The sequence below is a fragment of the Tyto alba genome, unplaced genomic scaffold (assembly GCF_018691265.1).
Source record: "Tyto alba isolate M040663 unplaced genomic scaffold, T.alba_DEE_v4.0 Super-Scaffold_1000006, whole genome shotgun sequence".
NCBI lineage: Eukaryota > Metazoa > Chordata > Aves > Strigiformes > Tytonidae > Tyto > Tyto alba.
The window spans coordinates 32,539,729-32,565,213 of record NW_024881272.1 but is presented as its reverse complement, the minus strand read 5'-3'; the positions used below and the strand labels follow the sequence as shown (position 1 = coordinate 32,565,213).

At 52.4% G+C, this 25,485-nt stretch overlaps 1 protein-coding gene across 10 annotated transcripts; it reads left to right on the top strand.

The window, feature by feature from the left end:
• Window positions 1-24,077, top strand: KANK4 (KN motif and ankyrin repeat domains 4). Of its 10 annotated transcripts, none has more exons than XM_042808132.1 (11): window positions 8,289-8,315; window positions 11,469-11,601; window positions 12,213-12,295; window positions 13,777-15,711; window positions 16,700-16,811; window positions 18,230-18,460; window positions 19,034-19,121; window positions 19,546-19,765; window positions 21,268-21,410; window positions 22,448-22,648; window positions 23,497-24,077. In XM_042808132.1, the coding sequence occupies exons 3-11, from the start codon at window positions 12,280-12,282 to the stop codon at window positions 23,596-23,598; spliced, it is 3,048 nt and encodes a 1,015-aa protein (XP_042664066.1). In that variant the 5' UTR covers window positions 8,289-8,315; window positions 11,469-11,601; window positions 12,213-12,279; the 3' UTR covers window positions 23,599-24,077. The 10 variants fall into 10 exon arrangements, with proteins under 10 accessions (XP_042664083.1, XP_042664060.1, XP_042664102.1 ...); XM_042808135.1 differs by lacking the exon at window positions 8,289-8,315 and adding an exon at window positions 8,345-8,571; XM_042808157.1 differs by lacking the exon at window positions 8,289-8,315 and adding an exon at window positions 8,346-8,571 and having other exon boundaries at window positions 13,780-15,711.
• The last annotated feature ends 1,408 nt before the right edge of the window (window positions 24,078-25,485 follow it).

The following is a 25,485-nucleotide window of genomic DNA, read 5'->3' as shown; positions in this document are numbered from 1 at the left end:
CCGCCCCGCCCCGCCGCGCCGCGTCCCCGGGCGGAGGCAGCGGGGCCGCCGGCACCGCCGCGCTGCTCCCGCCGCTCCCAGGTACCGGCCGCGCCGCGCAGGGAGGGGCCGGTGGGAGCCCCGGGGCGGGGGGGGGGGGTCCCGGCCCGCGGCGGATCCCGGGGGACGGGGAGGGGGGGGACGGGGCAGGGCGGTGGGGGGGGGGGGGGCAGGGGAACGCCGCCTCCCCACGCGCCGGCCCGGGGTTTGCTCTGAGGGGCGCTCCGGGGAGGGGCTGGCGGGATGCTGAGGGGATAATTGGGGGGTGCTGGGAGGGTACTTGGCGGGGGGGGGGTGGGGGCAGTGGGTGCTCAGGGGCGCTTCGGAAGTGCTGGGGGTGACTCAGAGGGTGCCCCAGGGGGGGTGAGGGGGTCCTGAGGGGACACCTGAAGGGTGCTCCGGGCGTGCCTCAGAGGGCGCTCTGGGGGTGCGCTGGGGGTGCCTGACCCCCTCGACGGGCTTGTTTAGAGGCAGCGACAGCCCTGAATCACGCGGGACAGGAGCACCCGTGGGTGCGGGACGGAGGCACAGAGCGTGGCTGGGCAGCGGGGAGAGGGCAGGAAGGCTCCGAGCCCTTGGCGGGGGCGTGCGGGGGGTGTGTGGAACGACACCCCCGGACATCACCGTGTGAGGGCAGGGAAGGGCCCCCCCCTCAAACCCCGGGCCGTGCAGCAGAAGTCACCAGGATCCCAGAGCAGCCAGAGTTGCGTTGAGCCTCAAAGCCCAGTCACAAAACCCTCCCCAGCCGCGAAGATGTGGTTCAGACAAGCCCCAGCCCAGCCTCCGCGGCTCAGCACTGTCGCCGGCGCCTGCCTCCAGCCTCTCCCCGTTTCCTCGCCGCTTTTCCAGCCATCCGGACACAGAAACCCTTGGCGCCGTAACTCATTTCTGTCTCTAGCGAGGTTTGTGCTCCGGTTCCCTGAGCCGCCTGTCCCTCAGGGCTCTGGCCCGGCTGTAGAGCGGGATCAGGCTGAGCTCCAGATTTCTGCATCCTCAGGGTGGGCCGAGATGAGGGGCTGCTCCGGCAGCACTTTTGGCAGCGAGCGGAGGGCCGGGCAGTGCCTCTCCCTCGCAGGCAGCATCGCCTTTCCTCGGCAGCGGCCGCTGCCAGGGCATTTTTGAGCAGCCCAACTCTGCCGGGACCAGGCGTGCCCCGTGCAAACACTTTCGTCAGCTCCCGGCGCTCGGCTTGCGATTTCTCACAGGCCTAAAGCAAACTCGTGCCGGGCTCTGACTCTGCTCCAGGAGAAATCAGAGTGAGTGTGAACAGGGCGCTGCCGCAACCGGGGTAGACCATCACCTGAGGTGTTTGTAGAAGAGGCTGGGTGGTCTGTGAGAAGATTGGTGATGGCAGAAAGTGGGTTGGATAATTTCAGCTGCAAATCCAAGTCAATTCAGGGCAGAGGAGGTCGTGGTCTGGATGCTCTTGGTGTGATGTATACCGGCCAGAGATGGAAGCGGGACTGTACTGAACAGGGTTATCTCATTTTCCTCACAGCTACGGGATGCGACACTGCCAGGAAGGGGTTTCTGTGTCCGGGGGCTAAACCAGAAATTAAATATTTTAGCTGCGTGGTGCAAATGAAGGTGATGAGCACCCAAAAACATTGCACATGCTGGGTAAGGATAGGAACCGCAGCCATGGGCAGAGAGAAGGGGAGCACTGTAAAAAAGAGCAGCATTTGCCTTCATACCCATTTTGTAGTCTTGCTGGTGTCTTGTGTTTGATTTGGGATGGACTAAATGGAAAAGCTGATCTCTTAAATGATTCCTGAAATGGTAAATGAGAGGAGGGAGCCTATAACCTCGGGTTTATGATTGATTTTTTTTGTCACTTTTATGGTAATATTTCAAAAATAAATATATCTGCTGAAATGGCAGCCAGCCTGACGAACAGTGACCTGGCTGGGGAATCTGTGGTTAAGGAGGGATCAGCCAATGGATTCATTAAAATCATCCCAAAACTGGAAGATAAGATGGGGGGAGCCTGTTGCTGCCATGGGCTCTGTCAGTCTCCCGGTGCAGTTTCCAAACCACTTGTGAATAGGAAAACCAGAGCCACAGTCAGTTCTTTTCAGGAAAGTCTGATCATGGAGAAGGTTTTATCTCCCAAGTGCAGAAATCATCCGCCTTGTGCAGTGCTGGGGCTGGCTCGTTCCCACAGGAGCCATCCGATTTGGTGTCACAGTCTCCCTTCGCCCTCCGCTAACCGAAATAACCCCCTCCTATATTTATTTACTGCCGAGCAGGAGTGCGACGTTGCTTCCCATCAAACAGCCTCTGCGGCGCTCGGCGTGGGCACATTTTGGGAGGGAGAGGTTTGGTCTCAAAACATCCTTCACATCTGGAGCAGCTTTGAGATTCTGCGAGATGGCCGATGAATACAAGCACATTCACGAGCTCGTTGCCAATTCAGGTCCCTCCCCCTGCGGTTTTACAGCCGTCAAATATTTTGAAAGTCGCATTTTTATCACTGCGCGTTATGCATCAAATCTTGGGTATTTTCAAGGAGGCTTTGGGAGCAGCACCAGGGATGAACATGGCCTTATTTGTTAGAGAAAAAAGCAATGATAGAATCATAGAAAGGTTTGGGTAGGAAGGACCTCAAAGCCCCCCCAGTCCCACCCCCCTGCCCTGGGCAGGGCCCCCTTCCCCCAGCCCAGGGTGCTCCCAGCCCCATCCAACCTGGCCTTGAACCCTTCCAGGGAGGGGGCACCCACAGCTGCTCTGGGCACCGTGGGTCAGCGCCTCACCCCTGGCACAGGGAAGAATTTCTGCCTTAGACCTAATCTAAATGTTTCCTCTGTTAGTTTAAAGCTGTTACCCCCTTGTCCTATCACTCCATGCCCTTGTAAATACAGAATATTACTGTATTTTCCATTCGGTGCTCCGTATGGCAGGAGTTACGTGACTCTGCCTTGCTCAAGAGCGGTGAGGGGCAGATTTTGGTCACTAAAGCCCTGGCTCCGTCTTGGGGGGTGTGAAGGAGCCAGTGGCTCGGGGCAGAAATCCCCGACCGTGCATATTCGCACGCTGCTAGCTCTAGGGGAGAGCAGTGGGAAGGCACTGGCTGCAGAGAGCTCCTTCTCAGCCTTATTTATTTTAGTCCTCGGTGGACTTGAAGTTTCCGGCGTTGTGCCTCGGGAAGCCTCAAGTCCTGCCCATCCCAGGGTTTAAACAGCACATGAAAAAGAAGTTACTGTCATTATTGTGATAATATACTGCCAAAATGGACAATCTGGTGGAGTCAGAAACATTAAATACGGTGAAAAAGCCCACCGGCACGCAGAGGATCCCGTCTTCCAAATGTGATTACCTTAAATTCATCATTGCAGCCAGTTTCTCTGTCTGTCGGGGCTGAACGTGAGTCTTGGTGCAAGTGAGAAAGCTGAAAAGACACCAGCAACATGCAGCCTGAGCTTAGTCAAAAAGCTGTAGGAAAGTCCTCGTTTCCTAAACCTTTCCCATAACCTGGGTGAGTGGGTGGGAAACACGGCTGGAGGTCTCCCGGCTCCTGGCAGCCACGTGGAAATCACCCTCAGGGGAAGAAGGTGGCATGTCCATCCCCTCCATGGTCCTGATCAACGTGGAGAGTGGTTTCAGGTGGCCTGAAAAATAAATATTCCTGTTGAAAGAGGTTTTTAAACCTGTCATGAGTGTGATCAATCCAAGCCTTGTTGCCTCAGGCCAGAATTCGATGTAAAATGTCCTTGTGCCTCCATGGGGGACTGCAGTGGTTACCCAGGGAAGAGGAGAAAAATAGGCAAGCAGAGAACAGGGCTTTTCTAAAAGCACCTCAAAGTCCTGCTTTCAGCAGACAAAGACCTGTGTTGGTGATGGGAACTTTACCGAGGTCAGATAGGAGAGGCACTGGAACGCCAGTCAGCTTTCACAACAACAAATGCCCTTTTTGGTGATTTCTTGGGCAGGTGGGTTTAGGAAGCTCTGTTTGTGGGTTGGGGTGGGTTTTTCCAGTTCCACAAACTCCGGTGTTTCATCATGCTCAGTAAGCACCAAGGGGATCAGACATGGCACAACACCGTTTCCTCCCTGTGCTGTCCCACATCTCGGTAACCATCTGAGCAAGATCAAAGTGGAATGGAAGAGACTTTCCCAACAAGCAGGAACACCTTGGTTTGATGGTTCCTTTCCACAACCAGCTTATCAAAACAGCCAGAGGATCCTGGTTTTCCTTAGGAAAGAGAGACATTTCCAGCCCAACTTGGGCCAAAGGTTGGGCTTTCAAGTTGGATGAGCACAGGAGCTCCAGGGATGCACCAGGCCCTGGCCAAGCCAAGGACAGCCCTGTTGTCATAAAGTTGCCACCAGCTTCTTTGACCACATGGAAATTATTCAGTAACATGACAGCAAAGCTTAACCTGTCCCAAGGTCAAGGAGGTGGAAAGCAGCAGCTTGGAAGAGATCAGAAGCCAAAGGAGGGCTTAATTGGTTTCACACACACACCCACCCCCCCGCCCCGAAACTTGTGGGATTGAGGCAAAAAGTGTAAACATTAGAAATGAAACGCTTCAGATTTTTGTCTGCCTTCTGACTGTGGAGCGCTTTCAATTCACATCTTCAAGCGGTTTTTCTGATCGCCTGGCTCAGGGAGAGGAGACTTCAGGGAAAACGCTGCAGTTTTCAAGGCACAGGATAAAATCATGAGAATCGACCAAAGCTTTTATAAGACCGTGGCTGGAATGAGCTGAAGGTCAGTTGGAAAAGAGGTTATCAGAGGAGGGGATGAATGTGATCAGTTTCCCCTCCTGGTGAGCCATTAAAGAGGGTGAGAGTTTGGATATCTGATACCTCCAGGTCTCGTCCTGACCCGTCTCTAATGGAAATGCTGGCAGGAAGCTCATGGCATTTATTAAACAGCAATAAGCAGCTTTAATAAAATCAGTATCTGTATAACTTTATTACTGACATTTGAAAAGATGCCTGAAATGGCTGTTTGAGTACCTCTGGCCGCCGAAGGTTGCATACACGCCGAAAGCGATCATCTTCTTTATTAAGTGGCGCTGGGTTAATTATTCAGATTTCTCACGAGCCTGACGCTCTCTCTCCAACACCAGTGAGGCTCCGCGTGCCTCCAGGATGTTTTCCGTGCCAGCAGCCCCCAGCCCCAGCCCCATCCAGCCCCCCTCCGCTGCTTCGTGCACGTAATTTTGCAGAGGGAGTGATGGAGGGTGGGAGGCCAGCCTGACCCTCTCCGTCGGTGCACCCACGAGCTGATGGGTTGCAGAGGGAACTCGTCCCTCTCAACCACCCACAAAGTGCTTCCAGCTCCCAGGTCTCCTCTGGAGAAGCCCTGGGCAGGCAGCAGCCAAGGGAGCTTCAGCCTGGGGTGCGATAAAACGCTGTGGCCAGTGCCCCAAGGTACCCGTGGCCACAAGCCACGTGCCGAAGCCATCCGCGGGCCCTGGGCCAGAGGGTGAATTTTAAGCAGGTGTCTGGACTACGCGGTGTGTCGTTTTCAGGGAGGTTAAAGATTTACGTCCCTTTTCTTGTCACGCTTTTTTAACTGCTACCTCTGCTCTCCCCGTACGACGGCTGGTTTTGCACCCCTCAAATCCGGTCCCACTCCGGTTCGGCACGTGCAGTCGGGTGACACCAGGGCGGAGGGCAGCCCGCCCAGCAAGCGCAGCGCCGAGCCGCGCGGGGCTGCAGGGTGGACGCCGGGCTGGGCTGGATCCAGCTTGCCAGCTCGCCTTTCTGGATGCTGAAGGGTTTGTGGCCATGGGCTTCTTGGGTCTCGGGCAGCGTCCGGTCTCCCCACTTTAATTTTGGGGTCTGCTCAGCTGCCTTCCACCCCCTGACAGGCAGCACGGACCAGCCCAGCATGTGCCCGCCCCCCACAACTGGCCCGAGCTGCCGTTTCTGAGCGATGCTGCGGGGTGCGGGGCCGCTGGCAGCGACGGTTTCACGATGCCAAATGCACCCGGGAGCGCAGCTGGTGGGCTCCGGGGATGCAGTTTTCTTGCAGTGGAAACCCTGTTTGCTCCCACAACCTCATGGCAACTACTTGCCATGCAAAGCAGGACTTTAAACTGCCTTTATTTACTTATTTATTTATTTAACCCCACAGAGTTTTCAAACTTCTTTTATTTTCCGCCTGGAAGGAAACTCCTTCCCGTGCCTGTGCCAGCCGGCAGCCGATTGCAGCCCACCTCCGCACAACGGAGATCCCACCCGTGTGGCTGTCCCCAGCAGACTGGAAATGGGTTATTTTTCTTCCTTTGCAGTGAAAACAGAATTGAAAAATCTGTACAACAAATATTCCCCGAGAGGCTATATTTATTCCTGGTATGTCCACTTGCAATAATAGCTGGGCTGGTTGTTGTGCAATCAAGCAGACCGCCTGGATGGAGCAGGTTTGGGTGTAACCCTTTGGGTACCACGGGCAAGCTCGGTCCGTGCGGCGGAGGGGAGCGGGGGGCAGCAAGTGAAGCCCAAACCTCCCGTCCTGCAGCGATTCTGCTTGGGGAGAGGAAGGAAGGCAGCAGCTCTGCCCATCGGCCCTGCGAGCGTCCAAGAAGGCAGCGGTGGCTGTGGTGGGGACAGGCAGGGACCGGCGGGGTGGCTTTTGAGCCATTTTGTGGCCGTCTGTTTCCTGTCATCCATGGGAGCAGCCTGTAAAGCAAAATCCCCCCTGACAGCTGGTGTACAACGTAAAGCAGCAGCAATTTTCGGCCATGACCTCAGTCCTTGCGCTTGTGGGACAATGTCGGGCTGTGCCCAGGTGAAACCCTTCCCCATTTCCCACCCTGCACCCGCCCCGTTGGGCAAAGCTATCTGAAGCCAGATCCATCGAGCACCAACCCATAATTAATTCATTTGCATGCTTTGACTCCATCCATTCACAGCTCCTGACAAAAAGCTTATTTAAGGGGACGCAGACTTGAAGACCTTCTTCAGACCCATGGGGATTAAATCTGGGAAAAACTGTAGGTCTCATATGTGTAACTGCAATAAGGAAATGCTCCAAATAAAAACTTCCTGCTGGGTCTTCCCAGTGGGAAAACCAAACAATTCTTTTAGGCTTTAAAATCAGTGCCGTAGAGAAGTATGTATATTTTTCCATCGTGCTGCTTTGTATGGAGAACACAAGCAACAAACCCCTACGAACACACTCAGAAAAGATGCACGAGCGTAACTAAACCAGAAGAATGTGACAGAAAATATTCGGAGTAAACGTTGAATAAGCCAACATGCTCTTGAATTCGTTTTGAACCCTGAGCTCAGCAATTGCTTGTGAAAGCAGAAAGCTGTCAACATGGAGTCATGGCCCAGCGTGGTGTGGGATGCTGGAGCCGCGTGGGAAAGGCAGCATTTAACCGGCTGCTGAAATCAGGGGGTTATTTTTCATTCCTTGGCTAAGAAGTTAACCCATCCGTGTCCTGGGGAGCGCTAGCGAGAACAAACTGCTGCCGTTTCTCTACGCGTCCAGGCAATTTTGCTTCCTGCACAGGCAAAACTTTTCTGCTTTTCTTCAAACTTAATCTGTTAAAGTTACATTTAGTAGTTGCACGAGCGCGGTGAGCCTGCAGGAGTGCCAGCAGCTCCGCTCTGCAGACAGAGAGTAATGAAATGTGGTTTTTCCTGCTAACACGAGCATTTTGGTTGCGCCGCTTGTTAAGCGATGGGGAAGGTGCTGGCGCTGCTCCGTGATGCGAGTCCCTGGCGAAAGCCCCCGACAGAGCCCCCGGGTCCCGGTGGGATGCCTCTGCTTTTCAGGATTTTCTTTCCCAGCCCTGGAAGAGGTTCACAGAGGGGCTGCGGGGAGCTGGGCGGGATCTGAACCCCTCTGCCTTTGCAAGCATGAAGTTGTTGCAAGTTCAGTGCAGAGATCAAAGCGGGGGTGGGTTTTTTCCCCTTTTTGCCAGCCTGGGGGTGCAGCAATCCGGGATGCCCGGCTGGCATGCCAGCGCAGGGGCTCGGGCTGGGCGCTCGGCCCATCACCGCGCCTCGTGCCCCGCATACCCTACCCCCAAAATCACCCCAGGTCTGCTCTGCGACCTCTCCTGCGGTTTGAAGTTTGCAGTGATAACCCCGCTGCAGAGGGCTGGAGCATTTTATACAGACAGTCCCCGCTGGCACCCCCCGGGAGCCCGGAGGGGTGTGTGTGTGTGGGGGGGGAAGCTGCCCATCCCTCCTCGCCGCGGCACGGAGGGTCAGGCGTCCTCCTCCCGTCCCGCTGTTACGCACGGCCGCGTTCCCGCCGTCACCCCGTCCTGGTCAGCACCTCCCGGGGACGGCGGATGGATGGGCGTGAGGTGAGGGGCCAGAGCTGCGGGGAGGAGGGTAAAGGGCCGAGGGGGCTCTTTCTGCTCCGCGCGTGGGAACGGGGCTTCGGCGGGATGAGTGACGGACGCTGAGACCTTCTGCGGCTTCCGCTAAAGGTGCCGCCTTTTAATCGCGGCAGCCGCTCGCGTCTCCTTGGGAGAGGCGCTCAGCAGAATAACTAATGCCTTCAGCCTGGGAGGGTGCAGCATGCGGAGGGCGAGCTCCGGCTGCAGCCTGCAGCATCAGGTATAATGAGAACCCTGCCACCCATAATTGACTGTCTTTTCAATGATCTTTCCCGGTCAGGGAGGCGGCGCGGCGACAGCCCCAGCGGCGCTTAGTGTTTTGTGTTCGATGGGAGAGGGAACTGCGCTGGGAAAAGTAACTCGTTTTATGCAGCGGGCTTGAACTGTCCTCGGAAAGGTCATAGGAGAGAGCTGGGCTGCTTTATTAGAGAATTAATCCCTCTTCGGTGCTTCTTGTTTTAAACTTGTATTTGCTTTCCGAGCAAGGTCACTGCTCAGCTGACCAACTTTTTAACAGCTGGAAAAGGCATGTTTGCTGCTCCGAAACCGTCACTGCCGGCTCTCGGCATGGGAAAAGATGCTTTTGAGGGAGGCAAGTGGTTCTGCTCCCTGATGGGCTTGTAGATGGGATCATGAAAAGGTAACACGACAAGACGCTTTTCTAGCGATAGTTTTTCCTTTCACCACGAAGTGCTAAAGCCCTTGCTGCAGTGCAGGAGAATACGACAGGCAGAGCTCAAAAAAAATGTTGTGTTATAGCTAATGAGACTGTGCTAAAGTGCTGCTCAGCAGGGATGAATTATCTTCTTATTTATAGGCACAGGGTTAAGTGTTTCCAATTTAAAATTGCTAGCAAGATGCTCTGGGAGAATGAAATTCATATATATTTGTCTTTGTGGTGGAGTTAATTTGTTCTTTAAATCTTCTGGGGTGTAATGGTGCTCTCCTCTCTGCTGGCTGGGGCGGATGGAGGAGCAGGCAGGCGCTTACATTGCCTGGCAAGTGGGACAGAGTAAAAGAGGGGTTAAATGCGACTGTAAAGAGCCAGTGTTTGAGACAGGGCTAGTTAAAAAGACAGTACATTGTCCCTGCAAATGGACTGCCCCGGGGAATAAAACCACTTCACTCTGTGCTGTTGCCTTCTCACATATTTGGCTTTTCGATTTCCATTTCTGTATGTATTTCTGCCTTGCTAAAAGCAACGTAATTCAAACCTGGATTCATCTTCCCCACAGCCTTTCTGTGTCAGAAAGGTAAAAATCAGCGATGCGGTGCACGTGGCGATGTTGCCTGCCTGGAGAGGAAAATAAGTGTTCTTCAATTTTATTCAATAGGGGAAAACTCAGCAAATATAGAACCTGACAGAGGGTCAGCATAGCAGGTATTAGCAGGATGGAGACCCACCTAAAAGTGCTGCCCTGCCCCATATTGTAGGCCGGACACTGGGCCTATGGGTACGCTGCTTCTGGTTGGTTACTTCATTTTTAATCATATTTTTATTAGGGAAAGGCATCAGAAAGCAGCTGTGGGGTCCAAGGAGCCGTGTTTTTTGGCTCAAAGCCATCCACTCCCCGCCTCAGCTGCTCCAGGGGGGACAGGAGAACATCAGCAAGCTGGTAGGATACATTCAGCATCCTTTTACGAGGCGATTCTGAAGTAGATTGGTCAAAAGAGAAGAGTCGTAGTATCAATTTGGGCTGCAGAGTTGGGACCCAGCCAGCTCATAAATGAACCAATTACAGGTAATTATCTAGATATTAAAAAGCATCCTATTCACTGGCTTTTCTCCCCCTTGTAAATAAATGACCTAAAAGAGTGAAGTGTAGCTGGTCAGACTGTAGCTGGGATCTGTATGTGTTCCATAATGGACTGTAATCGGAAAATTAAAAAAAAAAAAAAAAAGAGAAAGAGGTTAGCATTCATTTTGGCACGTGCTGTTTATTGGCAGGAGGAGACAGAAAAAATTCCTTTTTATGGAATAAGTGCAGTTAATTGGAGAGCACGTGGAGAGGCTGCTGGTCAAGGTGTTTCAGCAGCTCGCATGGCGTTGGGCGGGCATCAACGTTGCCATCCGGCCACATGAGCATCAAGGAGGTGCCAACCCTGGAGGCACTTTTGAGAGTTTTGATGTTCTCCTTGGGTTGGGACCCTCCAAACTTTCCATCAGGGCTGTAGATTGACAATAAACTTGTCTACCTGAATGACAGAACCTGTTGGTTCTTCAAAACGTTTTGGTCTTTGAACGTACCCGTCCTACGATCACAATACAACAGGATTTGGCTTTGTTTGCCCTCTGGCCTTTGTTGTAGTTAAAACATGTCATGTCAGTGCTTCTAGAAGAGAATAACAGCAGCACTGCTACGCTCTGTGTATCCTTATCTGTGCTGTATATCCAGTTTTCTTGCCGTTGCCACAAGAAGAAAGATGAATTGCACGACGCAAAAATAATTCCCTGAGAAAAAGAGAATTTAGAATCTGCAGAGTGGAGAAGACCAACAAGACAGAGCTTCTCTTGAGATGGTGAATGAGCCAGAGCTCTCCAGAGATGGTTCTGCTGGTGGTTGCTGCAGAAGAGAAAGTAGAAAGGTGAACGAAGCCAGTGCTGGATAAGTACGATGCTGTGTGAAGAGAGGGGTAAAAGTTGGTAGGGAGCTCTGGAAGCATGGCCAAGTGCTAAAGCCCTCACTTAGGCAAGGTAGTATAAGCAGAAAATGAGTTCAGACGCCGACGGTTTGATCAACGAGATGAATGTGAGCTGGATTATGGAATAAATAGTCCTGGCCATGTCCCCAGCTGCCTGGGGCTGGCTGGACGTAGGCTTTGTGCTCCTTGGTCCTACCCCTGAAAATCTTGCATAGTTCAGGGAGAAGCAGGGATGGACTTCTAAGCTGCTGTGGGACCAGGAACCAAACTAGATGCTTGAAGGAAAATCCTAAATAAGTAACCTACTCTGCAAGAAACCCCCACTTTTTCCCCCGTAGCAGGAATTAAAAGACAGAGCTTCTCAGTCTGAGCAATGTTGCCCTTCTCAGGCAAGTTAGGAAGCCTCCTGCAGCGATGTCCAACTGCCTCAAGCTCCTTTTCCCTTGCCTGCCTATTCCCTCTGTTTTTCTAAAGGATGTGGAGGAGAGAAGCTTCACCCAGGACCTTGCTTGGTTGTTCCCAGCCTTAATCTCTTGCTCTTCAGGAGGGTCTCACATGTGTCCACGTGACTGGAAGGAGCTGGAGGGCAATGCAGACCAGGCTGGAGGTGATGTTCATTATGTAGGCTGTGGTAGATCTCCACCTGAAGATTTTCCCTGATATGAAAGCAATTTGGTGAAGGTTCTTTATAACAGTAGGGACATGCTCTGAAATAATGGGTTTCGTCTGAATAAGATGTAACGTAAATTTTGAAGCTTTGCTTATTATGCATTTAAAAAGAAAAAAAAAAAAAGGTCAAAAAATAGTCATTTCTATATATAGGTTGTATGCCTTGCAGTTTTCAGAGATGTTATATTATGTTGGATATATCCAGCTTACAGGAGTCAAGGAAATGCCATCTATCTCAAGCCCGACAGAAATTATGCTAAATGTCTGTCTTTCCTCATTTGCAGTCAAAACCATCTGTAATGCAGGGGATGTTTTATAAGTACCAGCTACCTGGGATGTGTCTATGAAGCACGAGTTGTTGCCGCTGGGAAAGGAGCTATTGATTAAGCAGCTTGAAAGTGCTTAGCAGACACAGCCAGGCTGCAGAATGTGGGAAAGAAAGAGGGGGGGAGGGTGGCCTGTGAAGAGGTGTAAGGCTTTAAGGAGAGATTGAGTTCAAATGATTGAGTTTTTTTTTAAATTAAAAGTATCTGTTTCTTTTTTTTCAAGGGTGAAACAACTCATCTGACCTAGCTTGTCAGAGGATGTTTAACTGACGGCCCGATTAGACCACACCATGGAGAAGACAGATGGTATGGAAGTTACGGGATGTTTGCTTGTTCATTTTTTTCTTGGGGAAAACAAACAGAAAAAAAAAAAAAAAAAAAAAAAAAAAAAAAGCCCTGAAGTAATTTCCTTACCAGAAATACTGTAAATAACCTGTTGTCTATAGATGCACACTGGGGCCAGGAGATGAAAAATGCATCGTTCATGTATTATGCAGACTTCCTAAGCCGCAGCGAAAACACGGTCACAGCTCTCAGGTCATCATGTATTTGTCCTCCCGCCCTCTGCGGAACGTAGGCAGGACAGATCTCCTCTGCTCCCTCCGTCCAGGCTTTGCTCTTGTGCAGTGTTACCCTACGTGACGTTTTCCCTCTGTCGTCCCTCTGACTTTCACGTGCTGCTTCCCGTCGGGAAGGCGGCTGCGTCTCGGTGATGCTCCGTGCTGGGCGGCACCGAAAGCCGTGCCAAACCCTCCCGGCCCCCCGTGCAGCTGCTGCACCGGGATGGAGACAAAGGGAGCAGCCCTGAAAACTGGTTTCTCCTGGTCGCTCTGCCCCTCCTCACCCTCATCCAGCCCAGCTCGTTTGCTCAGAGGTGCAAAGCAGCCCAAAACCCCGTGATTTCACAGACTTGCTGCATAAAGAAAACCAAGCAGTGATGCAGGGGTTTAACTATTTAGACCCCCAAGGTTGAAATTTGGGGGCTGTGAGTTTTGGCAGGCTGGAGCTGACTGTGTGAAGTTGTGTTAAACCAGGAGCCTTGGGCTGTGCTGCTGGAGCCGCCGCCGTTCGCCCGCGACGGCTGGGCGGGCAAACACACTGTCAGGCATTTCGTGGCCGTTTTCCTCAATTAAAAGCCGTGCTCGGTGCCGAGCAGCCGGTCACCTTGGGAGGCACGTGTTTCGCATGGATGCGGCTCTGTCTGAGTCCGGCCTCTGCCCGGTGCTGTATTCATCATTTCCAAGCAATCATTTGTGACCTGGTGTTTGCTGGTGAAACGATGCAATGATCATCCCGATTGGCGTGCACGGCACTACTTAGGCCACGGAAAAGTTAAAACCAAAAGCCTTGAAAAACGTAACTGTCACGGATTGGTTCCACCTTCTGTTTTTGAGCTGGATTTATTATACATCGGGCAGCTTTTTATACTTACAGAGACACGTAGCTCTGCCTGCAAAACCTGCTGTTTGCTTAATTGCCAATTAGAGCCGTGATGTCAGCAAATTTTCAGCTTCCTCAGTGCAACAATTACCTGATTCACCTCTGGAAAAACCACGTCGGACCTTTGCACGTGTTGCTGCATCTGTGCGCAGCTTCACCACGAGCACCCACAATGACAAACTGCAGCCCCCTCCCCCCCCCCCCCCCTGCCTGAAACTGAGATGAAAAAAGCAGTAACATTTGCCCCCTGCTCTAAGCATGTTTCTTTGTTATTGTCGTCAAAATTCAGTCACCTCTTTTTTTTTTTTTTTTTTTTTTTTTTTAATTTATTTTTTGGCTTGTTTCAGCAGATGGCCAGCCACCCAAACCCAATGGGGAGAGGGAGCAGCCCCGCAGCCTCCCCTACTCTGTGGAGACGCCGTATGGCTTCCACTTGGACCTGGACTTCCTGAAGTACGTAGATGACATCGAGAAAGGGAACACCATCAGAAGGGTTCACATCCACCGGAAAGCCAAGCAGCCAAAATTCAGCACCCTGCCCCGGAACTTCAGCCTGCCCGAGAACGGCTCCCGTGGGTGCGCGGCTGCTCCCAGCAAGAGCTGGACGGCGACCTGCTCCTTCCCCCAGCGAAAGGCATCCCTGGGGGCGGAGGAGCCCCCCCGCCCCCTCCTGCCCAACGAGGCACCCCTCCCCGTGCCCGACGAGCCGAGTTACCGACGGAAAGCCCTTTTGGCGGAGACGCGGCGGCAGGCGGAGCTGGGCTGGCAGGAGGGCGAGCTCCGGGGGCGGCCGCAACTGCTGCGAGCTTCCAGCATGCCCGCCGCGCTGCCGCCCGGCCAGCCCCCGCCGGGGGACGGCAGGCTGCCCTCGCCCCTCCGGCCACGTCCCCACCACTGCCACCACCACAGCGGCTCCGAAAGCGCCTTTCGCCCCGCGCCGCGCTCGCCGGGCTCCGACGGCGGCGTGTTAAATCTCCCCCGGGAGATGAGCTTGGAGCAAGACGTCTCTCTTCAGGCGGAGCATCCCGGTGGGGGCAGCCCAGGGCTGGGGCAGATGCAGCCGCCGTGGCAAAACCAGCATCCCGCAGCACCGCAGCTGCAGGTGGTGATGGAGAGCGGCGGAGAGGAGGGCGACGGCGCCGACGCCGGCGGTCGCTCCGCCTTGGCCGGGGGTGAACCGTCCTCACTGGCTGCCCTCCAGCTCACGAACCCTGGGGAAAGGGAGTTAAGCGTGAGTGAAATCGCTCTGAGCGTGCTGAAGAAAGCTGAGGAGGGGAGTGTCCGGGCTGGAGAGAACGAGGAGAGCTGTGGTCCTCAGCCTCGTGATGCCGGAGAGCCCGGCGGGGTTGCCGCGCTGAAGCAGCAGATTGCTGCTCTGGAGGAGCAGCTGGGCAAGAAGAAGGAAGAGCTCGAGCAGATCAGGGCAGTGCTGGAGCAGCAGGATCATGAGATCAAGGAGAAGGAGAAAAGCATTAAGTTACTGGCCAGCTCCAAAGCTCAGCTGGAAGAGAAGCTCTGCCAGGAAAACACCAAAGAGGCTGAGCCGCCGTCCAGGCGGAGCGGCGGGGCTTTGCAGTGCCACGACGCTGCGGTGAACACCGACCTCTCGCAGGTCACCGGGGCCAAGCAAGCCCATGATAAAGGCATCAATGTAAATATCCCAGTCTCCACCAAATCCATAGGATGCAGCGCCCGGAGAGCAGACAACGTGAATGCGCAGACGACGGAGCCGGGTGCTTGTGGAGATCGGGGACTGGCAGATGCTCACACCGGTGTCGGTGGAGAGGGACCCAGACATTTTAGGGAAGCCAACGTCGAGGCTGGACCATGCTTCACCCAGCTGAAGATTGACGAGCACGTCGGCGATGCCAATCAAAATCACAGGAATAACTACGATACCCAGAGTCTCGCTGCTCACGCAGTGACTGCAGAGAGCTACCGAGGAACAAGAATTGGCTCAATCGCAGGTGAAAACAAGACAAGCTTTGGAGAAGATAAAGCTCGGGATGGGCTGGAAGAGGAAGGTCCATCTGACCGCGAGGATCTCCCTGCTGTTGACCCCATCGGCCAATACGTAAAAAAAATCCAGGAGCTTTTGCAGGAGCAGTGGCTGTGTTTGGAGCACGGCTACCCTGAGTTAGCAAGCGCTATTAAACAGCCGGCCTCCAAGCTCAGCTCCATTCAGAACCAATTAGTTAATTCCTTAAACTCGTTGCTGTCTGCCTACTCTACGCAAGGGCCTGCGGATAAGGAGAATTCAAACACACACTATCAACAGTTGGGTAAATAATATTGGCATAGATTTCGATGTATCTGGGCCAAATCTCTTCCCACTTATTCAAGTGTTGAGCAGGGGTGATGTGGTGGTATAATTAGTATCAGTCAGATCAGAAATAGTCCCTCCTAAATGTGTATGAGAAAGACAAATCTCTACGTATCATAATCTATGTGATCTTAAATTTAAAAAGTAAACAGAACCATGTAGGAGCTGATAAAGCTGTGGCTCGGTTATACGCAGGATCAGCTTCCAAAAGTGGCCATACTTGTGGCTATTCCGTCAACTATCTGTTTTTCTTAATTGGATTGGACATGGCAATTTGGAAGAATATGGGACTCATGCTCATCTGGGGTAAATCAGCATGGAGTTCACCAGAACCAAAACCAATTCAAGCTAACTGAGCAAGTAGGCTGGGAAAAGACCTGTCCCCACTCACAGCTGTTCATCTAAAATAATTTTAGCTTATATAAAGATGAGAATCCGAAACCAAAGGCTGCCTGTTCACTGGCGGGGGGTGTGGGGTGTGTGTGTTTGTGTGTGTCTTGCAAATAGATAAGTGACCTATTACTTATAAGCAATACATAGTGAAACTATTCAAAATCCAATGGAAAGACTCATCCGTGTAGTATTATAGGAGATTTATATAGGAGTTTTCCAATACATTAATATTAAAAAAAAAAAAAAAGAAAAAAGAAAACATTATGACAAAAGCAAAACCTACTTATATTCATAGGACACATATATAATTCCCAGTCACTTCTGTTATATTCCCAGTCACTTGGAGATGTTTGAGACCCGTATTTTAAAGGTGGCAGGACAGGGCCAGGCTGTGGCCAAGTGCATCCATAGTTTTGCAAGACATAAAAAGAATCTCCTAAGATGAAGTAAGATGCTAACAGTTATGATTTGTAGTTTGTTGCTAGAGGTTGGGAATAATCATCGATAATTGTGGCACGCCTGCTTAATTAATCTATTATTTTGTATTTTGCTAGAAATCTCTCCAACCACCAGTCTTAAATCTATCATGAAAAAGAAAGGTTATGGTTTCCATGCAGGAGGCAATGGGACCAAAAAGAATCTTCAGTTTGTTGGGGTAAATGGTGGGTAAGCATCCATTCAGAAGATAAAACTGCCTTTTAACATGTGATGTCCTCTGTATCGCTGAAGAAGTCATTCTTTTTTTTTTTTTTTTTTTCCCCTCTTTTTCCCTCCAAACCTCTTGATTAAAAGGCCATTTGAAATGGAGCCTCTTTTCTCCCTTCTTTAATCCAGCACTGATAACCTGTAAGTAACCCTGTAGAAAAGATGTTGTTATCAGAGCAGCGAGGGACACTCTGGGGACTGATACTCTCTGCACACCCATCTTTTGGGACTTCATCCAAGACCCATCTGGGTCCATGGGAAGATTCCCACTAACTTGGGTGGGGTTTGGAGGAGGTCAGCACCGCCTGGGTGGGTACGCTGGCACTAACCTGCCTCCACGCTCCAGTGACAGCCAACAAAAGTTGGTTCAGGGACCGAGGAAAGACTATTTCAGTGAATTAGGAATTACCTCGGGGTGAAGGAGACCCGTATTTTAGGTTGTACTCCGACACTCAGTTCCCTGTGTGTCCCATATCTAACACTCCTTGGCCTTCGAGCTAACTAGATACAACAACGTGTGCTGTAGATGCAACTCTAAGAGCAACACTGGCACATCTTCTACCGAGGAGTACGTGTGCTGGCACGAAGAGGGCAGGACGTGTTTCACTGCCTCTTTGCTGTGCAAACAGCTATGTGTGCAAGTTTGGGTGCTGGTTTCTGCTGACATACGCTCCTCCAACTTCCCAGCTCGATGGCTACTGCTGTTGGGTTCATCAGGTGGTACTCACTCATGTTGTGTAGAGCTTCTTCTACCAACAGTTGCTGAAATGGGTACAACTTGTAGCAAGTAGAGGAATCTCTAGTTTGAGAAAAGTTTTGGGATCCCTCACAGTGAAATGTTTTGTCTCGTGGAAGATGTTATTGGTACTTTTGGACAACCAGAAGAGAGGTATCTCTAGCGGGGCTGCTCGAACGGTGGACTCAAGTCCGTGCTGGAGCTGCAAACACAGTTTTTTTGTCTAGTGGTCCTCAAGGTTTTCGACCTGCTGCCTGTCCCACCTTGCCACAGGGCTCTGTGTTTCTCGCAGCTCCCCACCAGCGTGCCAGCAGGTCCCAGCAGGGAAGTGGCACACAGCCCTTTCCTGGCCACGCTGGGGCTTGTGCAACGGACATCCCTCCAAACCAACCAAGTAGCCCCTAAAGTAACTTTGCCTGCTGCTAATTAACTGCTTCTATCACGCTCCTGCTGGCTTAAGAAGCCAAAAAAAAAAAAAAAGACTAACCCCAAGTTTGGCTGTGGCTCTAATCTTTTAACGTGCGTATCACTCCGGGCTTCATCCAAGGCCCATTGGAGTCAGTGGGTGTCTTCAATGAGTCTTGATCAAGCCCTGTGGTTGTGGATGGGGAAGGAGTGAGTAACATGTGGTGTCCTCAAATAGCTACGAAACGACATCAAGCGAAGACACGAGTTGTGAAGACAGCCCATCGGACGGGGACGCAGAGAGCGAGACGGAGACACGAGCCGACGAGTCGGAGCCCATGCAGGGGGAAGCTGGGGGTGAAAGCGAGGGGAATTCCTCGGGGACCTCCTCGCAGGACAGACGTGAGGACGATGAGCCGCCGGAGCCATCGGCGGAAGCAGCGCCTCGCACTCAGCACGGGGCTGACAGGTAGCCAGAAGCGCAGGCGGGGATCGTGCTGTCCTTCATGGCTCGGTCGCTCCGGCGGGGCTGGGGTCGGGGCTTCATCTGCTCGGTGGAAAGGCAGCCACTGACCTCTGCAGACATGGGAAAAGGCTTTAAAGGGCTAAATACTGTTTGAGTTACTGCAGAATCTAATGGGGATTGATTGAGGCCCTACACTTGACTGTGGAAAAGACAGAGTGAGTCATATTTGGTGAGAATTAGCTCATTTCTCCCTTCTCATGTGAAGTTCCTCGGTAAAGTTCTTTGCAGATTCAGAAATAAGATTTTTTTTGTTTTGTTTTTTCCACTGTAAGGATTCTCATAACAGATGAAGTTGGCCCTACAGATTAGGGACTCTGGACTGGCACACTTACTTAAGTGCTTATCTTTGTACTTGTACCTCGATGTTAAGTCAATGGGACAACTTGTGTCCATAAAGTTAAGCACTTAAATAAGTGGTTTATATATTCTGACCTAAACTGCATGTTCTCCTTCCTGCTTCAGTACCTCCTGCAAGTTCTGTCCCATGATGGATTTACAAAAGTATTTTCCTTTTAGATGCAAACCCTCTGAAGATTTCCTTGCCGACTGCCAACTACTCAGCAAGCACCTCTCAGAAATCAGGACCACAAGCGACAAGCATCTGGTATAGATATTTTTCAATCCCATTTCAAATGTGGTTCCCGTTCTTTGTTATGTTTAGTGGATAAGATTATCCTGATGGCGAGTTGCAGGCTGTGCCCTACTATGCCATGAACAGCTTTGTGAGGAGAGGGGGATGAGATGACCTCTGAGTCAGTTTTAGAATAGCCAGAAACAAAGGAAAAGGGGGGGAAAAAAAAAAAAAAAAAAAAAAAGAAGATGAAGGCTTTCTCTGCTTACTCATTCAAGTTACCACAGGAAATTCCTTTCCCCCTTGAGTTATAGCAGTAATCCCAAAACCACAAGCTAAATACTGGCTGGGTGATGCCAGAGCACAGGACGAAGTGGCACGGGGCGAGGCGCTGGGGCAGCGGCCGGTTGGCAGGATGGCAACCCCAGGAGTAACGGTGAGACCTTGGTGTTTTCAGCATCATGTCCTGAGCACCGTCTGCCAGGAGTGGTTCCGGGTGTCAAGCCGTAAGTCTTCCAGCCCGGAGGCGGTCGCAGCGTATCTCGAGGCGCTGGGAGCCATCCAGCCCCGGCTCCTGGAGATGGTGGTGAACCTGGCCGACAGGAACGGCAACACGGCTCTTCACTACAGCGTTTCCCACTCCAACTTCTCAATTGCAAAGCTCCTGCTAGACACAGGTAGGAGCAGCCGCCCTGCTCAGCCATGGATTTTGTTGGGTATGGAAGTTATTTTATGTTGCTCTTGTCGATGGGGCACAGTCCCCCAGGGATGATGACGGTGTGCAGAGCCAAGTAATGGTGCGGGGGTGGTGTTTAGAAACAGTGCCAGACATGGAAAATAATGAATGAGGTCCAGGGTCCTCCCAGGATGTTCAGTCAGGAGCAAAAGGAGATAAAATGGGTGGGGCTGGGGACCAACTACAACATACGTGCAGGGGAGCCATCCAGTAGACAAGCAGAGGACCAAGGTCCACTCAGGAGACAAATATGGGGCCAAGGTCCATCCAAAGGACAAGCGTAGAGCCAAAGTCCATCCAAGATACAAGCATGGGGCCACGGTCCGCCCTGGAGACATGGTTGATCTGAAAACCAGCCTCTTCCCCCACAGCCCGGCCCTGGGGCCATGGGTGTGGGTGGGAGTCCCAGCGGAGGCTCCTCGGGGCTTTAAGGCTCGTTAGTGCCCCCGGGGACCAGACACATCTTGAGGGCTCTGCAGTCTGACTTTGGGGATGGCTCAGGGTCCCTGTGGCCAAGGGGTGTCCCTCATGGCCTCAGTCCAGGTGGGATGGGGTGGTTCCTCCAGCTTCTTGTAGCAGCAAGTGCCACATCATGGCTTGGAGCAGGAGGATCAGCTGCCTGAGAGCATAACAACCCCCCGCCCCCACGCCATAGAAAAACTCCATGTTAAACTATTGAACTTTCAGCTCATGTTGCAAAGAAAAAAAGGAATCTCAGCTGAGCTTGTATGGGGCGAAAAACGCACACGCGCTCCAAAAGAATAAAGGCACTTTGGCCTTTTCTCATGGGACAGACAATCCGTTGAATGTTAGGGAAATGGCAGATTATCATACACATCTATAACCCGATTGTTGCTGCAAATGGGCAGGGAGTTTGTCCCCTTCTGCGGCTGAGTGCCCGAGGCGGCCGGGTCCCGGGGCGGGGAAAGGCTGGGCCTTGAGCCCTTGCCAGTTAGACACGGCTTGTTCCTCCTGGTGTGGTTGGAAGGAGGTTCCCTGAGCTGAAAAGTGAGTGAAAAGGGGCCAGGATAGATTTACACGGCTTCTCTTTCTGCTGCTCCCTTGCTGCAGGAGTCGAAGTAAACAGCCCACCTCTCCACAACTGGTGTGTGCCCATGCCCAAGGCATTAATTGTTGTGTAAATCCCCCCTCACCCCTTTATTTTTTTTTTTTTTTTTTGATTCTGGTCTTCAAAGTTAATTGAGTTGACCTAAGCAGTCATAATTAACTGCAGCAATGTGTAGCACCAAGGAAGGGCCGTTTTAATGCTGTGCTCACAAGATCGGATACTTCGCACATCTCAATCCTGCATAATTACGGAAACTCCTGTTTCTGGGAAGGAAAACCACCACACATTTTCTAACTCCCTCTTTGCTTCCCCTTCCCTCCGACCGGTTCGTGGCGGGGCCGAATCCTCCCCCTGCGCGGCGCATCTCCGGCCAGGCGTGTGCCGCCTGGACCTGCAGAACCGCGCCGGCTACACGGCGGTGATGCTCACGCCGCTGGCGGCTGCCGAGACGGGCGAGGACATGGAGGTGGTGATGAAGCTGCTGAAGGAGGGGGACGTCAACCTGCGAGCCGCCCAGGTGCGTCCCCACAGTTCTGCTGTTTCTCTGAAACGCGAGCGTGGCCCCACGTGGGATGGTGCCACGGCCCCATCTGCAAAGCGACTCCGGCCGAGCTCGTGGCCTCCCCGTTATGTGCGATGGCCGTTCAGGCTGTGCCTGAGCAAAAGGGAATAAGCTCCCTCAGCATCATGGCCCCACAGAGATCTCGGGTTGGGGATATAATTCGTGTTCCTTACACGGCACGTGCAGCGCCAGGCTGGGACTCGGCGGTAGGCATTGGGTTGGAGCTGCCATTTCCCCAAAGTTACAAAAGCAACCCCAGATAAATTGCAGCGTGGCCACCCATCAGCTCCCTGTGAAGGGACGCAAGAACTGGGTAGGATCCAGAAGCCAAAAGGAAGGCTGAAAATTTTGCAAAATAATTTTACTGGGCTAAAAAGTTAAAGTCTAAAGAAGCGATACCAAGGAGGAGCGGTGTGGGGTGGACCCCCAGGGTGGGGGATCTGAGTCAGGTTTGCTGGCGAGCACTCACTCATCAGTCATGCATTTTGGTCTCAGAATGCCCTCATCCAGCTCTTCCTCCAAACAGCTGTAAAAGTTAATTTAGACCTAAGTTAAACTGCCCAGGAGGGCTCAGGGGGACCTGCCTTTGGGAGCAGCTGAGAGCCGGGAGGTTTAACCACGCTGCTGCAAAGACCCTCCACGTGGCTGTGGTGCAAGTGGGCAGGTATCTCTGGCAATACCTGCTGAAGATCCCCAGTGTGATTTAATATGCAGTATGCAACAATAATAGTAATTATTATAGACACGCTGAATTAATAATATGCAATCTTATGATATATATGCAATAACGATGTTATTATTATTATTATTATTATTATTATTATTATTATTATTATTATTATTATTATTATTATTATTGTTGTTGTTGTTGTTGTTGTTGTTGTTGTTGTTGTTGTTATTATTGTTATTATTGTTATTAAACAGTCTGAATGAGCAGGACTAGAGGAGGCCGGTGGGTAAGGGGTGTTCAGCCTTTCCCTGTGTGGTTGCAGGGGGGCCAGACCGCCCTGATGCTGGGGGTCAGCCACGAGCGGGACGACATGGTGCGAGCCCTCCTCTCCTGCCAGGCCGACGTCAATCTGCAGGACGAGGAGGGGACCACAGCCTTGATGGTGGCCTGCCGGCAAGGCAACGCCGACATCGTCCGGCTCCTCTTGGCCCAGCCCGGCTGCCAGGTCGCGCTGACCGACAAGGTGAGGCGGCGGTGCCGCGCTCCGTCCCGTTCACAACCTCACGTGCACACGCCGGGTCGTGCTTTACAGGCAGTAATCCCCGGGTGGTGGTTTTTACGTGAAGAAGTACAATTCCAGTCTACTTTCGTGGTCAGGGGACTGCTTTTAGGAGAGGACCCCTGGTTTCGGTGCCAGCCATGCAGCAGGTGGGGGTGGCTGCTGCAGCGTCCCGCATCCCAGCTACAACCTGGACAGGAGCACCAGGGTGAAGAGCACAAGATGGTGTAAAACTGACCAAAAAAAAAAAAAAAAAAAAAAAAAAAAAAGGTGAAATCCTGTACGGGTGGAATCAGCAGAGCTTCGGCTCCAAGAAATTAGCAGCAATTAACTCTCCCCTGAGAACGACCGCCTCTCCGAGGCGGGGACGCGTGGGACGGGGAGCAGCGTGGCCAGTGGAAATCCCCTGCACTGGTTTGCGGTGACAGGCCACGCGGCTGCGTTTATAGTTATGCCACTATTTTCTCATTCAACTACAATTCTGTCCAAGACGTGCGGGATGGCACCGGGACCAGGAGAAGGCACAGCCGGGATGTATTTTGTGCGGTTGAGGTTAAGCCCCAAAACACCACGAGGAGGTTTGCAGGAAGGCGACTCGTTTCGACGAGGGAGGGGGGTCGATAGCTGGGTGCGAGGCTGCCCTGGCCAGCTCTTTTCTTGCTGGAGAGCCGCGACAAACTGGCCAGTGGACGGGGGGCAAAGAGCCCCTCAGGGCAGCGGAGGATGGAGTGGGGCGGCTCGGAGGGGGGGGGCCCGGGTGGGATGCGGGGGGGTCGGGCGGTGACGTCCCGGCCTGCTCCCCTTTCCCGCAGGGTGGAAACTCGGCCCTGTCGCTGGCCCAGCGCGCTGCCCGCGGGGACATCGCCGCGCTCCTGCGAGCCCACGCCGAGCACAGCCCGTCCCTCTCCGCCTGACCCACCGGGGAGAAGAAGCCGGGACGGGGGAGCAAACAGCTCCTCCTTGGAACAGCCCCGCCGCTCGCCTCGGCAGCCGGGGCCGGTACCGCGGGTGTCCCTACGCACAGGGGGATGAACCCTCTCGGTTATCTGCGTACGTTCCTCATGCCTCGTTCTCACTAAGCCCGCTTACACCCCCCCTAATCTATGCACGTTGCCACAAATGAGTCTCCGACAAGCTCCTCCTGGTATAGATTTGGCAGGTGAGCGACCGAAACAAAGGAGAAAAGCACATTAGGAAAGCAATATTTAGTCTTTTGTAGCCTTAGATTATGGTTGTCCTTTTAATCGACTACTTAACTGTATCTCATTTAACTTGTAAGTTTGTGTCCTAATATTTATTATTAGCCCTTCTGTACGTAGTGGCAGGCAGTGATTATTCAGTATATGTAACAACAAACACAAGCTGGATGGATTATGTAAAGTATAAAATCCTATTTATGTTTGCTTATGTGGGTCTGATGTAAGAATTAAAAATTAATACTCTAGGAAAATATTTGAGTATACCAGACCCAAACACACAGACATTGTTTTGCCTGTATTCCGAATTACCATATGGCTCTTATTTTTTTCTAATTAAGTTTGAGCTAATGGGGAAGTGCAGCCCATTGACATGCACCGCACATCAGCACGCGCGCTGCTCAGGCACCGCGGGGCGGATCAGGTTATCCCGAGCACGGCACGAGAAGATCACAGCAGATTCCCATCCCAGGATGTGTTAACGTTGTCCCAGAGTTCCGTGGAGCGACTTTGCTGACAGACACCTTTTGGGCAAGCATCTGCTCTCCGCTCTCCCTCGTGCTCCACTTTCAGATGCCCGAACTACTCCCGTGTAAAGCCTTGCTGTGATTTAGCTGCCGGAGTCGGCTGGTGCCGGGGCCTCCCCTGCCACAGGGCGCCCACAGGGTTTGTCCAGCATCACCTCAAATCATACACAGGGCAGAGGTTTTTTTCTTTATACTCCTCTGCCACTGATAGAGAGGGAGGGAGGCCTCAGGCCCTCACTTTTCCAAACATCTTTACACTGTCATTAAGCTGCTACGTACTAGGAAATGCGGCTTCACGAGGCTGTGCTGCATCAGGACCCAGCGGACACTCTCCGTAGGCTTTGGTGGACCTGGATGCCGTCACTAGTTGAGCTGGTGCTCAGCACACCACCGTGAAAGCAGATCTACTTGCCATCACTAAAAGCAAATCTCCCAAGTTAGCTAATTGCTTCTCTTTTTTCGTTACTAAGCAGAAGTTAATCCTGGACTACTTTTGTTGCTTGTAAGTCAGTTCACATCACGGTGAAGTTTCTCTTGAGCTGCCTTTTCCCCGTCCCTCGTACTGTAGAGCCACTGCTGAGAGCCCCTGTCCTCACGCCAGTGACACTTACTGCCTTGCAGGGAGGGGAGGACAGTCCCTGCCCATCCCTGCCCTCTGTTTTCCACTGAAATCTGCCATCTGCTCCATTTTTACCTTTCTCCACGTTTTCAGTCAGAAACATTCATCATCTCAAATGTCTACCTGCCTTTTTTTTTTTTTTTTTTCCTTAACTCAAAGTGCAGTCACCTCCCTTTATGTATAAATAAACTCGAGTTAAACCTTTACCTGCGTTTGCTCCTGTGCCTGTCCCCATCGCCGCGGTGCTCTCCTGGTGCGAGGCAGCAGGGATGCTCTGACGGACGGACAGACAGACCCCCAGCAGCCACAGGGCGGGCAAGGACAGCCCTCAGCCCGTGGTGACTGCACATACCTGCACGTCGTGAAATCCATCATTTTCAAGGTGTTTCTTCAGATCAGTGACCCTCCCCGGGAGGTCCCAGGCCCCAGCTCACCACACAGACGCATCAGGGTGGTTTT

Excerpts from the sequence above, each read along its gene's own strand:
- KANK4 (XM_042808126.1), top strand. Across the intron at positions 16,812-18,229 it reads TTTGTTGGGGTAAATGGTGG|CTACGAAACGACATCAAGCG; the intron begins GTAAGCATCCAT and ends GTCCTCAAATAG. Across the intron at positions 22,649-23,496 it reads AGGTCGCGCTGACCGACAAG|GGTGGAAACTCGGCCCTGTC; the intron begins GTGAGGCGGCGG and ends CCTTTCCCGCAG.